The sequence below is a fragment of the Budorcas taxicolor genome, chromosome 5, assembly GCF_023091745.1.
Source record: "Budorcas taxicolor isolate Tak-1 chromosome 5, Takin1.1, whole genome shotgun sequence".
NCBI lineage: Eukaryota > Metazoa > Chordata > Mammalia > Artiodactyla > Bovidae > Budorcas > Budorcas taxicolor.
Window position 1 is genome coordinate 108079602 of NC_068914.1, and position 12802 is coordinate 108092403.

At 37.6% G+C, this 12802-nt stretch overlaps 1 protein-coding gene across 1 annotated transcript in view; it reads left to right on the forward strand.

The window, feature by feature from the left end:
• The first annotated feature begins 1851 nt into the window (after positions 1-1851).
• SCYL2 (SCY1 like pseudokinase 2) overlaps positions 1852-12802 on the forward strand; it is a 41090-nt gene continuing 30139 nt past the window's right edge. Inside the window, exons 1-2 of the mRNA XM_052640136.1 lie at positions 1852-2028; positions 6987-7144. Of these exons, the coding sequence (XP_052496096.1) occupies positions 1852-2028; positions 6987-7144 (335 nt within the window). The remainder of the gene's footprint in view (positions 2029-6986; positions 7145-12802) is intronic.

Genomic DNA, 12802 nt, shown 5'->3' on the forward strand with positions numbered 1-12802 from the left:
CATTTCCAGATATTTTAAAGTTTTTTGTGTGATTTCTTTTTTAACCCTTGCGTATTTAGAAGTGTTGTTTAATTTCCAGGTATTTGCATTTTTCTAGGTATTTATCTATCACTGACTTCTAGCTTAATTTCATTGTCCTTGTTGAATAATATAAAATTCCAGTAATTTCACTCATTTTGAGACTTGTTTTATGGTCCAGCATATAGTCTGTCTTAGTGAATATACCATGTACATATGAAAACAAAATGCATTCTGCTTTTGTTGAGTGGAGTGTTTCAGGTTAGGTTACTTGATTTGTTGTTGTTGTTAAGTCTCTAAGTCGTGCCCTGCTCTTTTGTGATCCCATGAACTATAGCCCACCAGGCTCCTCTGTCCACGGGATTCCCCAGGCAAGAATACTGTAATGGGTTGCCATTTTCTTTCTCCAAGGGATCTTCCTGACCCAGGGACTGAACCCACATCTCCAGTGTTCAGGACTTCTACGTCCTTACTGATTTTCTATCTTTTTGGTCTTTCTGTCCATCAGCCACTAAGAACAAATCTGTGAAGTCCCGATACACTTGAAGATTTGTCTGTTTCTTCCTTCAGTTCTATTAGTTTTCGCTGCATTTATTTTGAAGCTCTCTTAGTTCAATATTTACACATTTAGGATTGTTATATCTTCTTGAGAATTGACAACTTTGTCACTGTGAAGTGTCCTTCTTTGTCTTGAAGCCTGTTCTGTCTGTTATTAATATAGCCACTCCAGCTCCTATTTTCACATTTTTAAACTTAGTTGCAGCATGTGGAATCCAGCTCCCTGACCAGTGGAAGCCCAAAGTCTTAACCAGTGAACCACCAGGGAAGTCCCCATTTTTAAACTTTTAACTCATCCTGTAAAGTGGGTTTCTTGTAAACAGTGTATAATTGAGTCTTGCTTTTTTAATATAGTTTGATAGTCTCAGTCATTTAACAGGGCTTTAAATCATTTACATCTAATGTAGTTATTTATATGGTTGGACTTAACTCTGTCTTGTTACTTACTTTCTATTTCACATTTGTTCTTTGTTTTCTTCTTTTCCTATTTTTTAAAAAATTAACTCAGTTTCCTGAAGGGTTCCATTTAATTTCCACTATTGGCTGTTTAGGTTTGTCTCTTTATTATTTTAGGTATTGCTCTAGGGTCTGTAATATGTCTTTAATGTGCCACAGTCTAACTTCAAATGATATTATACTACCTCACATATAAGAATATTTCAAAAATATGCTTTCACTTCCCCTCTCTTATCCTTGGTTTGTCTTGTCATATTTTTACTTTTACATATAAGTGCAATACATTTTTGCTATTTTTGCTTTAAATGATTAGCTATCTTTTAGAGATAATGTAAGATAAGTTTTTTATATACCTGAATAATTTTTACTTTTAGAGTCCTCCATTCCTTTTGTAGATTCAGATTTCCAGCTGATATAGTTTAATATAACAGTAGAGCCTTTCAGGTTTTATATAGTTATTTTTACTGAGAAGAAAGATTCAGACCCTCTGTACCAATTCAAGTCTTAAAGGGTCTTACAGTATGCACCATTATTATATAGTTGAGCAGCGTTCACATTAGTGTCAAGTGTGACTGTGTCTTTTCTCTTATTAGTCTGTGACAGTTAAGGTTGAAGCACAGTTTGGCTCCTAGACTCAAGTATATTGGGTTCTCTGAAGGCAAAACTTTGTCTCTGTAGGATTGTTTTGCTTGTTGTTTGGGGTATATTACACTTTTAAACTAAGTAATGAGTAAGTGCTTAAAGAAGGAAGAACCAATGATCAGTGCTCTCCTATACTTCTATGTTTCTAGGTAACTGTAACTACCCAGAACTGCAGCCATGGAGTCCATGCTAAATAAGTTGAAGAGTACTGTTACAAAAGTAACAGCTGACGTCACTAGCGCTGTGATGGGAAATCCTGTCACTAGAGAATTTGATGTTGGTCGACACATTGCCAGTGGTGGCAGTGGGCTAGCTTGGAAGATTTTTAATGGCACAAAAAAGTCAACAAAGCAGGTAAGTTTTAATTTAGAGTTCAGCTGGAAAAGTAACACACATGCTAATGATGACCATACCGTGCATGTATGTACTTTTATTTTAAGAAATGCTGAAAGTAATCAGTTCTTTAGTCGTCATTTCATTCATCCAAGGAAGTCATAGAAAAACAAATGCTTTTAAACATGCCCTTGAATGTCCTAGTTACAAATACATTATTTGATGTATCAGCTCATCTTGTGATTTAATTTTGTTTACTTAATAACATAAACATATCAGTTGAGCAAATGAGTATATTAGATATTTAGCAAAATGTTTTAGAATAAAAATTCCCCTGTTCCTTTTATCTTTATCAAGAAGAAACTTTTCTACTGTTAAGTGCATTCTTTTTTTAAGCACTCTTACTTCCCTCTTTTCTTCTACAGCCTTCTAGGAAATGGACTTCTGTAATATTTTTTCATGTTTATTAACCTGGTGGTTTTTACCATCAAAGGGTGATACATTTGTGGGATATAATCAGTAGTATGTTTTGGGGCATATTGATTTAAAAGTTATTTGGAGACTGTTCTTTTAGTGAAGAGTAGTTCGAGTTGTATTTTTATTAAGTTAAGAAACCAACAGATAGTTCTGAGAAATGTGGAGGATTGTTAGAATTTACTAACCACTTTCTTTTGGAATTGTTGAAGAATTGGAAAATCTCCAGATTTAAAACCTGTGTGGAAATATATTCTTTAAAAAGAAAAAATTAGTTTCCAAAAGTACTTCACTTCCCTATATGTGAAACATACAGACTTTAAGACATGTGGGGTTTATTACACATATTTTCCAATAAGTATCAAAATTGTATAATTGTGGGTATGCATTATGACTTTTCCAAAATCAGATTATTCCCAAATAAGTATATTAAAGACTGAATTGGCTTTGGTTATCCTTTTATGAAGGAGTCGTCTTGGTCCTGTGTTAGATTGCTGGTATGTGTTTTGTACCTGACCTTAAATCTTGTTTTTATTGCCATTTGGTTGGAAGTCCTTAAGTCCAAAGTTGATCTATACCTTAGATATTGATTGATCATTTTTGAACATTGTTTTCACTTTTACCAGCAGCTCATCCAAAAAATAATGGTTCCTTGAGTATTGACTACTTAGAAAGCTATGAATGAGATCATGAAGTTATGTAAATGACCAACCTCCAATGCCAGTACAAATTGCTTTTGTAATCAGTTATATAAAGGAAAAGTGAAAGAGTACCACATTTACTAAATTTTGCATTATTAAGAATGCGATAACATAATGTGTCTTTGTCCTTAATCAAAAGTGTTCAGGGTGTTTGTGTTTATATCATTAGTTCATATGCTGAAACCCTCTGTTACTATTGGAGCTTCTGTTTTTGCCATAGAACGTGAGAACCAGGCACAAATAGTAGATGATTGCTTAGATATTGCACGTTAATATAGCATTTCTCAGTGGCTAACTTTCAGAACTGAGTTCTCTTATGAAACTATACTCCTTTTTTTTTTTTTTCTGACAAAATTATTGCTTTGAGGAAAAAGGTAGTTTTAGAATATATCATTGGTCTCTGTGGATATGATTTTGAATTTTCTTTCTTTGCCTCTTTCAAACCTCAGAGGTCAGAACTCTGAGTATCCTGTCTGGAATGCTGACTGGTTACTTAAGGAAGAGCTGAGTGTCTTAACTAGCTTGGCACTGAAGCCTCATTTGAATTTCTCCCTTAATTGAAAAATGTTAATTCTTTTTTCAGGAGCCTCATATTTATTAAAAGAGAATCAGAGAAAATAGATAATATAGAGCTGTACTTAATACAATATTGGTAGCCATACAATACGTATGGCTTTTTCAATTAATTAAGATTAAGATTAAATTTAGTTTTTCTGTTGTTGCACTGATCACATTTCAAATGCTGCATAGCCACCTGTGGCTAGTATTACCATATTGGACAATGCAGGTATAGAACTTTCTATCATCACAGAAAGTTCTGTTGAACAGTGCTGATTTTAGAGAAACTGGGAGAAAAATAATGGAAAAGGATACTCTTCTTTGTCCTTTTCTTGCCCCGTAAAGTGACATTGAGGCTGAAGGAATCTTGCCTACCGTCTCAGCTTTTTTTCACTTAGCATATAGTGTACTTGATTGTAGTATTTTATAGCAGAATGAAAGTGAAGTGAAAGTGTTAGTCACTCAGTCGTGTCCAACTCTTTGTGACTCCATGGACTGTAGTCCGCAAGGCTTTTCTGTCCATGGGATTCTCTAGGCAAGAATACTGGAGTGGATAGCCATTCCCTTCTCCAGGGGATCTTCCTGACCCAGGGATTGAACTTGGGTCTCCCACATTGCAGACAGATTCTTTACTGTCTGAGCCCCCAGGGCAGCCCTTATAGCACAATGCTGCTGCTACTGCTGCTAAGTTGCTTCAGTCGTGTCTGACTCTGTGCAACCCCATAGATGGCAGCCCATGAGGCTTCCCCGTCCCTGGGATTCTCCAGGCAAGAACACTGGAGTGGTTTGCCATTTCCTTCTCCAGTGCATGAAAGTGAAAAGTGAAAGTGAAGACGCTTAGTCGTATCCGACTCTTTGCAACCCCATGGACTACAAGCCTACCAGGCTTCTCCATCCATGGGATTTTCCAGGCAAGAGTACTGGAGTGGTTGCCATTGCCTTCTCCGTTATAGCACAAAGTATGATCTTAAATTTGACTTCGAGGTAAACATCAGGTAAGATACTTTGGGCTAGGAGATTCTTATACCTTTTTTTAATAGTTAAAAATAGGGAAGTGTTTTCTCTTGTTACATGGCAGTGAAATAAATACTATGATATTCAAACTATTGCATTTAAAGTTTACATCTTCATCTTTCCTCCATTTCCTCACGTTTTACTGTTTTTACATGATTTTCAAAAAGTATCATAATTTCACATTGTATTAAAAAAAAACCCACAAAAAACACAGCAGTATTTCCAAGTAAAAAGAGTCCTTATATTAGTATTTTCAGGGTTTGTATACATATCCCCTTGAGGGATATCTATGTATTTTTTCCTAGGATTGGTTATTTCAAGTTCACATTAGTAGATGATTAATTAAAATTTTCAGATTACATACAACTTAAAAATTTTTAACTTAAATGTTTGAAACCCTCTGAGAAGAGTTGTTAGAACAGCACTTAGAAACTGATGAAAAAAGAACATATTTATGAAACCTGGAATACAGCAAGATAAGAAGACTTGGTAAATACAAAGTTACTTGTGCCTGGTTACTTGTGCTTTCGTTGTACCTGATTGGACATCTGTATTATTATTCTGTCTTTATGCTTCCAAGAACCAATTTCTGCTGCTCTTTATTATTTTTGAAAGACATTCATTGAAGAAGTAGCTCATAGTGAATAATTTAGGAAAGTGAAATTAAGATTTCCTGAGAATCTTCATGGCATGTGTATATTTTATAGTAAAATAAAGTTCTTAGGCTAGTTTTGTATATAAAATGAGCCATTAAGATTTTAAAAAGTTATTATCTAGATAAACTTAACCAAATACAACATGTAAACATGTAGAAATGGATAGAGCTTCAATTATAGTTTATTAGCACTTGAAGCTACTATTTAGTCATAAGTATTATTTAGTTTCCTTTTTGAGTGTTTGTTTAAAGCAGCTCTTACTTCCTAACCGTTAGTCTTTCTACAATCTCTTTCTAGAGATGCTATAAAATAACTCTTGTAATGTCTAGTAGATAATTGCTGGGCTTAGAGTTTATTCTGCTATATTTCTCTTATAGCTTTGAAACTGACTTAGTCTTTTTACAGGGTAGCATATTTAGAATTAAAATGGTTATATAAACATAGATAGGATAGGAATTTTATACAGGTGATATGTGTTACCAGAGGGGGTAGTATAGTGAAGTAGTAGAAGCAAGACGCAAACTAGGGATTAGGTGATAATCTATTCTGTTGAAAAGTTTTGAGGTACAGTCTAAGTTTTCTTTTAGAAAATCAATATGAGGCCTAAAATTGAGTTAACTAGTCACTACTTTGTTGATATTGGCTAATTTTAATTAACTATTTGGACCAAAGAAAATATTTTAAGATAGTTGATAACCTATTCTGATCTGAAATCTTTCATCTTTGACCTAAGACAATGAATGGATGCCTCAGAGAGTGTGTTGTTTCTTTTCTTTATGAACTGTAGTGTTCTTCCTTCAGAGAGGTAAATCCGTAGGAGCCCAGAAATCACATCTTTTTTTAAAGAATTAAAACATCTTGAAAAAATTAACACATTTAAATTAGATGCATTTTAAAATGTGTTAGAACATTTACTAAAATAAGATTGTACGCATGAATAGTGAGATAGGAGCTTGAACTTTTAGGTCATTTGTTTTTAGTTCAAAATAATATTACATAAGGTTCTTAGCTCCTGTTTGTTCTGTGTCTCAAACTAATCAAAAGAGCTAATATTGTGTGTGTGTGTGTGTGTGTGTGTGTGTGTATGCCAGGCTAACTTATAAAGGCAGTATATATGTAAGTGCTATTTGAAGCTCTCACTCAAATAGTTTCCTGGAGGCATATATCACATTTTGTTGTTTTTTAGTCACTAAGTTGTGTCTGACCCTTTTGAGACCCCGTGGACTGTTGCCCACCAACCTCCTCTATCCATGGGACTTCCCAGGCAAGAATACTGGAGTGGGTTGTTATTTCCTTCTCCAGGGAATCTTCCCAACCCAGGTATTAAACCCATGTCTCTTGTGTCTCTTGCATTGGCAGGTGTACTCTTTACCACTGCACCAACTGGGAAGCCTGACTCTTACACCTTTAAAAATCTTTAAATTTAGTAATCATGAAGAAACCAACTTTTTGATATCAGAAAAGTATTACAATGGTGCTAAAATTTGCATAGCATTACGCGTTTGTAGATAATGCATAGCTCAAATTTTATTACTTTTATATATTCTTGATTAAAATTACACATTTCTTTTATTAGGAAGTGGCTGTTTTTGTCTTTGATAAAAAGCTAATTGACAAATATCAAAAATTTGAAAAGGATCAAATCATCGATTCTCTAAAACGAGGAGTCCAACAGTTAACTCGACTGCGACACCCTCGACTTCTTACTGTCCAGCATCCTTTAGAAGAATCCAGGTAAATTTTTATGAAAACTTATATTGGAGACTTCCTAAAAAAATAATTTTAATAAAACCCTTTATATTTGCATTCTATCTATGCAACATACTTTTAGTGAAAAATTTTTATAAACTTTGAGTGTTGAGTTCTTATGGATTAATTACTTATTTAAAATTTACTTGCATGTGCTATGTGTATATCTCTTTTTGAAGTATTACTAAGAGTTTTCCCTACATTTGCCATGAGTCTGTGTGTGTTTATTCTATGCTCAAGACTACATTACTCCAAATGGAAGCTACAAGAGAAGTCCCTGCCTGAAAGAAGTGGTTCTTGTTAATTTACTAGAATTCATTGTGCCCTTTTCATTGATTCAGTGTTCAGAGGTTGTTTTTATGTGTGTTCCAGGTAGTACTGTTCTGGGTGTTTAACTTTTTACTAGGTCTGTATGTCAGCCCGTAGCCCTCAGTTACTCCACTATCTCTGACCCTGCAGCTCCCCTTATACTGATTTAAATATTGCAGAACCTGGGCTTTATTGGCATTCATGAAGAGAGATAATTTAGAGGTTACTTTAAGGCATTTTCATGTCTAGGTGTAAAAATTACAGTAGCATTGATGGAAATAGGAACACGTAATGGAAGAAAAAAGTAACTTCAGTTTTTAATAACTTAATAATATGGAAATGGCACTGGAATCATCCAAAAGAAATGTGCTGTAGAACAGTAAGCCAGACAAAAGTTCAGAGCTGGTGATGTCTATGGAGGTGAATAACATGGTGGTGGCGAAAGTCGCTCAGTCGTGTCCGACTCTTTGCTACCCCATGGACTATGCAGTCCGTGGGATTCTCCAGTCCAGAATACTGGAGTGGGAAGCTGTTCCCTTCTCCAGGGGATCTTCCCAACCCAGGGATCAGACCCAGGTCTCCCGCATTGTTGATGGATTCTTTACCAGCTGAGCCACAAGGGAAGCCCTAGTAACATAGAGGCAGTAACTAAAACCATAAAAAAAATGAATTTCAGGAGTGTGAGTCAAAAGAGCAGAGTAGTGATGACAGAACTTGGAAAGGGGAAAGAAGGCCAGGGGAAGAAACTGGAGGAGAAATGCCATACGTGTTGTATGGCAGGAGAAAATTGGCAGTGTGTTATGGGAGCCAAATAAGGGAAGAAAGGACTCCCTAACACTGGAGAAAGTGAAAGTGAGAGTGACGTCGCTCAGTCGTGTCCGACTCTTTGCGACCCCATGGACTGTAGCCCACCAGGCTCCTCCATCCATGGGATTCTCCAGGCAAGAATACTGGAGTGGGTTGCCATTTCCTTCTCCAGGGGATCTTCCCAACCCAGGGATCGAACCCAGGTCTCCCACATTGCAGGCAGACACTTTAACCTCTGAGCCACCAGAGAAGCCCACCTAATAAAAAGGAAAGACAGGCTGAGAAGGACCATTGCATTTGGCTAGGGAGAAGTTATTAGTGATACTCAGTAATTTCAGTAGGATGGCAGTTTGGAAGCTAGAAAGGAACCCGGTAGAGAAGACATCATTATGTGAATCAAGTCCCATAGAAGGAACTAAAAGGAAATTTCAGGAGTATATTATGAATCACTAATATACTGAGGTAAAGTGTAGGGAAATGAGATCATTCATGTTAAATGAACTTTACTTTTTTTCAGGTAGAACGTGGATCATAGATAAGTAGTGGATAAAAGAATGAGGAGTTACTATAAGAGGGCTATGAAGGGATATTCTTGAATGTTGAAAAATAAAAAGAGCAAGATTAAGTATATTATGTCTTTAGACGTGAGTTTATGAAGTCTTGGATTTTGTATTGTTGCTTCAGCTTCTGACAGAAGCAAGAGAGTAAAAGAAACCTGTGATGGTAACTGCAGGGTTAGTAAGTGTTTGCTCAGTAAAGAGTAGTAAGGATGATTGTTGAGGCAGTAGGGAGAAAGAAAGGGGTAAAGTGTAGTCAAGACTGAATACTTCAGACTTGTTGAATAAAGTTACTGGGAAGCTAGATCAGGTGGTGGTAGTAGAAGGTAGGAAATGAATGGTTAGTAAATACCTGTGGGTGGGTAAGATGGTCCTTGAGATGGGCTATGGTGCTTCTGGTGTGTAACTGTTTGTAATGACGATGGAAATAAATATTCATGAAAGATAATAGGGGCTTCAAACCTGAAGAATAATCATGAATATTGATATGGCCAAGGATGATTCTGAGGACAAGACAACAAAGGAAAAAAATTAGAGTTGCTACAATAAATGAGTCCTGGGAATCACTGAATATTGTATTCAAACCCTATGAGTATTTGAGCAGTTTTCCTCCAGTACAGTTCAGTGAAAGCCTGGTGTCCGCTGTGTTAATAAGCTTAGTGAGGGAGTGAAGAGCAAGATCAGGATCATTATCTTTCATGATAACTGAGCTGGCAGGACAGTGTAAGCTCCTCCTTCAACCTAAGCAGCTCTGTCTTTATCTCTTATACATATTGAACTTCTGCATATGCTTTCATTTGAAAAATAGTTCAAGGTGAAAAAAAAAAAGTTACTCAGTACTACTGACAGATGGAATAGCAGAAGGCATGTTTGCCGTTTAGCAGTCACTGTCTAGGTGCAGAGGCTTGGGATAGCTTTGTTACTACGCTGCCTTACAGTTCTTCATTGGGGCTTCCCTGGTGGCTCAGAGGTTACAGTGTCTGCCTGGAATGCAGGAGACCCGGGTTCGATCCCTGGGTCGGGAAGATCCCCTGGAGAAGGCAATGGCAACCCACTCCAGTACTCTTGCCTGGAGAATCCCATGGAGGGAGGAGCCTGGTAGGCTACAATCCATGGGGTCGCTTACCATAGCCTAAAAGCCCTAAGGCATGAAATGTTAGCACTTGAAATCTCAGACACTTGGTAATTACAGTAGCAATTGTAAGCAATTATTGAGCTTATATTTTAGTCAGCATGTTATGTATTTCACATGCATTTGATCTTCACGGTAACCCTTCATGGTGGTCTTGCATCACCATTTTACAAATGGACAAAGTGAGACTCAAAGTGTCTAAGTGAGACCAACAAAGAATAAGGATGCTGGGACTTGAAGTTGAGTATTTGTCTTCAGAACTTGAGTACTTGATCATTAGTCTACAAGGCTTATTGAATGTTAGTATCTAACATTTTCTGAATTTCTCACATTCTTATAATCAAAAAACAATAGAGAAATCCCTGGCTGTCCAGTGGTTAGACTCTGAGCTTCTAATGCTGGTGGCCCAAGTTCAGTCCCTGGTCTGGGAACTAAGATGCCATAAGCCGTGCAGTATGCGCAAAGCAATACCAAAAAAAAAAAATTCAGAATGCTAATTTTAAAAATTGGAAACTTGGGACACCTTTACAAATGATAGATAAAAATGAAGCTGCTCTGAGATTGAGGTTGTCATGAGGCCAGTTACTCCGACCAGCATCTGGACGTAACTGCCTGGCCCTGAAATCTTCTACACGGACCTTCTAGTGAGCTCCCTCAGCTCCAGGTGTGTCCATGGGCCGTGCTCTGAACAGAACATCGTATCTCCTGGCCCCTCGGCAACCTGGGGGAGGCTTGTTGATCCTCTGCACGTGGGCTCCATAGTCACTTCCAGTCAGTTCAGCTCAGTTCAGTAGCTCAGTCATGTCCTACTCTTTGCGACCCAGTGGACTGCAGCACGCCAGGCTTCCCTGTCCGTCACCAACTCTCGGAGTCTACTCAGACTTGTGTCCATTGAGTTGTTGATGCCATCCAACCATCTCATGCTCATCGTCCCCTTCTCCTCCTGCCTTCAGTCTTTCCCAGCATCAGGGTCTATTCAATGAGTCAGTTCTTCCAATCAGGTGGCCGAAGTATGGAGTTTCAGCTTCAACATCAGTCTTTCCAATGAATATTCAGGACTGATTTCCTTTAGGATGGACTGTTTGGATCTTCTTGCAGTCTAAGGGACTCTCAAGAGCCTTCTCCAATACCACAAGTCAAAAGCATCAATTCTTCAGTGCTCAGCTTTCTTTATAGTACAACTCTCATGTCCATACATGACTGCTGGAAAAACCGTAGCTTTGACTAGACAGACCTTTGTTGGCAAAGTAATGTCTCTGCTTTTTAATATGCTGTCTAGGTCAGTCATAACTTTTCTTCCAAGGAGCAAGCCTCTTTTAATTTCATGGCTGCAGTCACCATCTGCAGTGATTATGGAGCCCCCAGAAATAAAGTCTGTCACTGTTTCCATTGTTTCCCCATCTATTTGCCATGAAGTGATGGGCCCAGGTGCCATGATCTTAGTTTTCTGAATGTTGACCTTTAAGCCAACTTTTTCATTCTCCTCTTTCACTTTCATTAAGAGGCCCTTGAGTTCTTCTTTGCTTTCTGTCATCTGCATATCTGAGGTTATTGATAGTTCTCCCTGCAATCTTGATTCCAGCTTGGGCTTCATCCAGCCCAGTGTTTCTCAGGATATACTTGGCATATAAGTTAAGTAAGCAGGGTTACAATATACAGCTTTGACGTACTCCTTTTCCTGTTTGGAACCAGTCTATTGTTCCGTGTCCAGTTCTAACTGTTGCTTCCTGAACTGCATATAGATTTCTCTGGGGGCAGGTCAGGTGGTCTGGTATTCCCATCTCTTTCAGAATTTTCCACAGTTTATTGTGATCCACACAGTCAAAGGTTTTGGCCTACTTGATAAAGCACAGGTAGATGTTTTTCTGGAACTCTCTTGCTTTTTTGATAATCCATCGGATGTTGGCAGTTTGATCTCTGGTTCCTCTGCCTTTTCTAAATCTAGCCTGAACATCTGGAAGTTCTCAGTTCACATACTGTTGAAGCCTGGCTTGGAGAATTTTGAGCGTTACTTTACTAGCATGTGAGATGAGTGCAATTGTGCGGTAGTTTGAGCATTCTTTGGCATTGTTTTTCTTCGGGATTGGAATGAACACTGACCTTTTTCAGTCCTGTGTCAACTGCTGAAGTTTCCAAATTTGCTGACATATTGAGTGCAGCACTTTCATAGCATCATCTTTTAGGATTTGAAATAGCTCCACTGGAATTCCATAACCTCCACTAGCTTTGTTCATAGTGATGGTTTCTAAGGCCCATATGACTTCCCATTCCAGGATGTCTGGCTCTAGGTGAGTGATCACACCATCGTGGTTATCTGAGTCATGAAGATCTTTTTTGTATAGTTCTTCTGTGTATTCTTGCCACCTCTTTTTAATATCTTCTGCTTCTGTTAGGTCCATTCCATTTCTGTCCTTTATTGAGCCCATCTTTGCATGAAATGTTCCCTTGGTATCTCTGATTTTCTTGAAGAGATCTCTAGTCTTTCCCATTCTATTGTTTTTCTGTATTTCTTTGCATTGATTACTGAGGAAGACTTTCCTATATCTCTCCTTGCTATTCTTTGGAACTCTGCATTCAAATGGGTATATTTTTCCTTTTCTCCTTTGCCTTTAACTTCTCTTCTTTTCACAGCTGTTTGTAAGGCCTCCTCAGACAACCATTTTGCCTTTTTGCATTTCTTTTTCTTGGGGATGGTCTTGATCCCTGCCTTCTGTACAGTGTCACAAACCTCTGTCCATAGTTCATCAGGCACTCTGTCTATCAGATCTAATCCCTTGACTCTCACTTCCACTGTATAAATGTAAGGGATTTGATTTAGGTCATATCCGAATGGTCTAG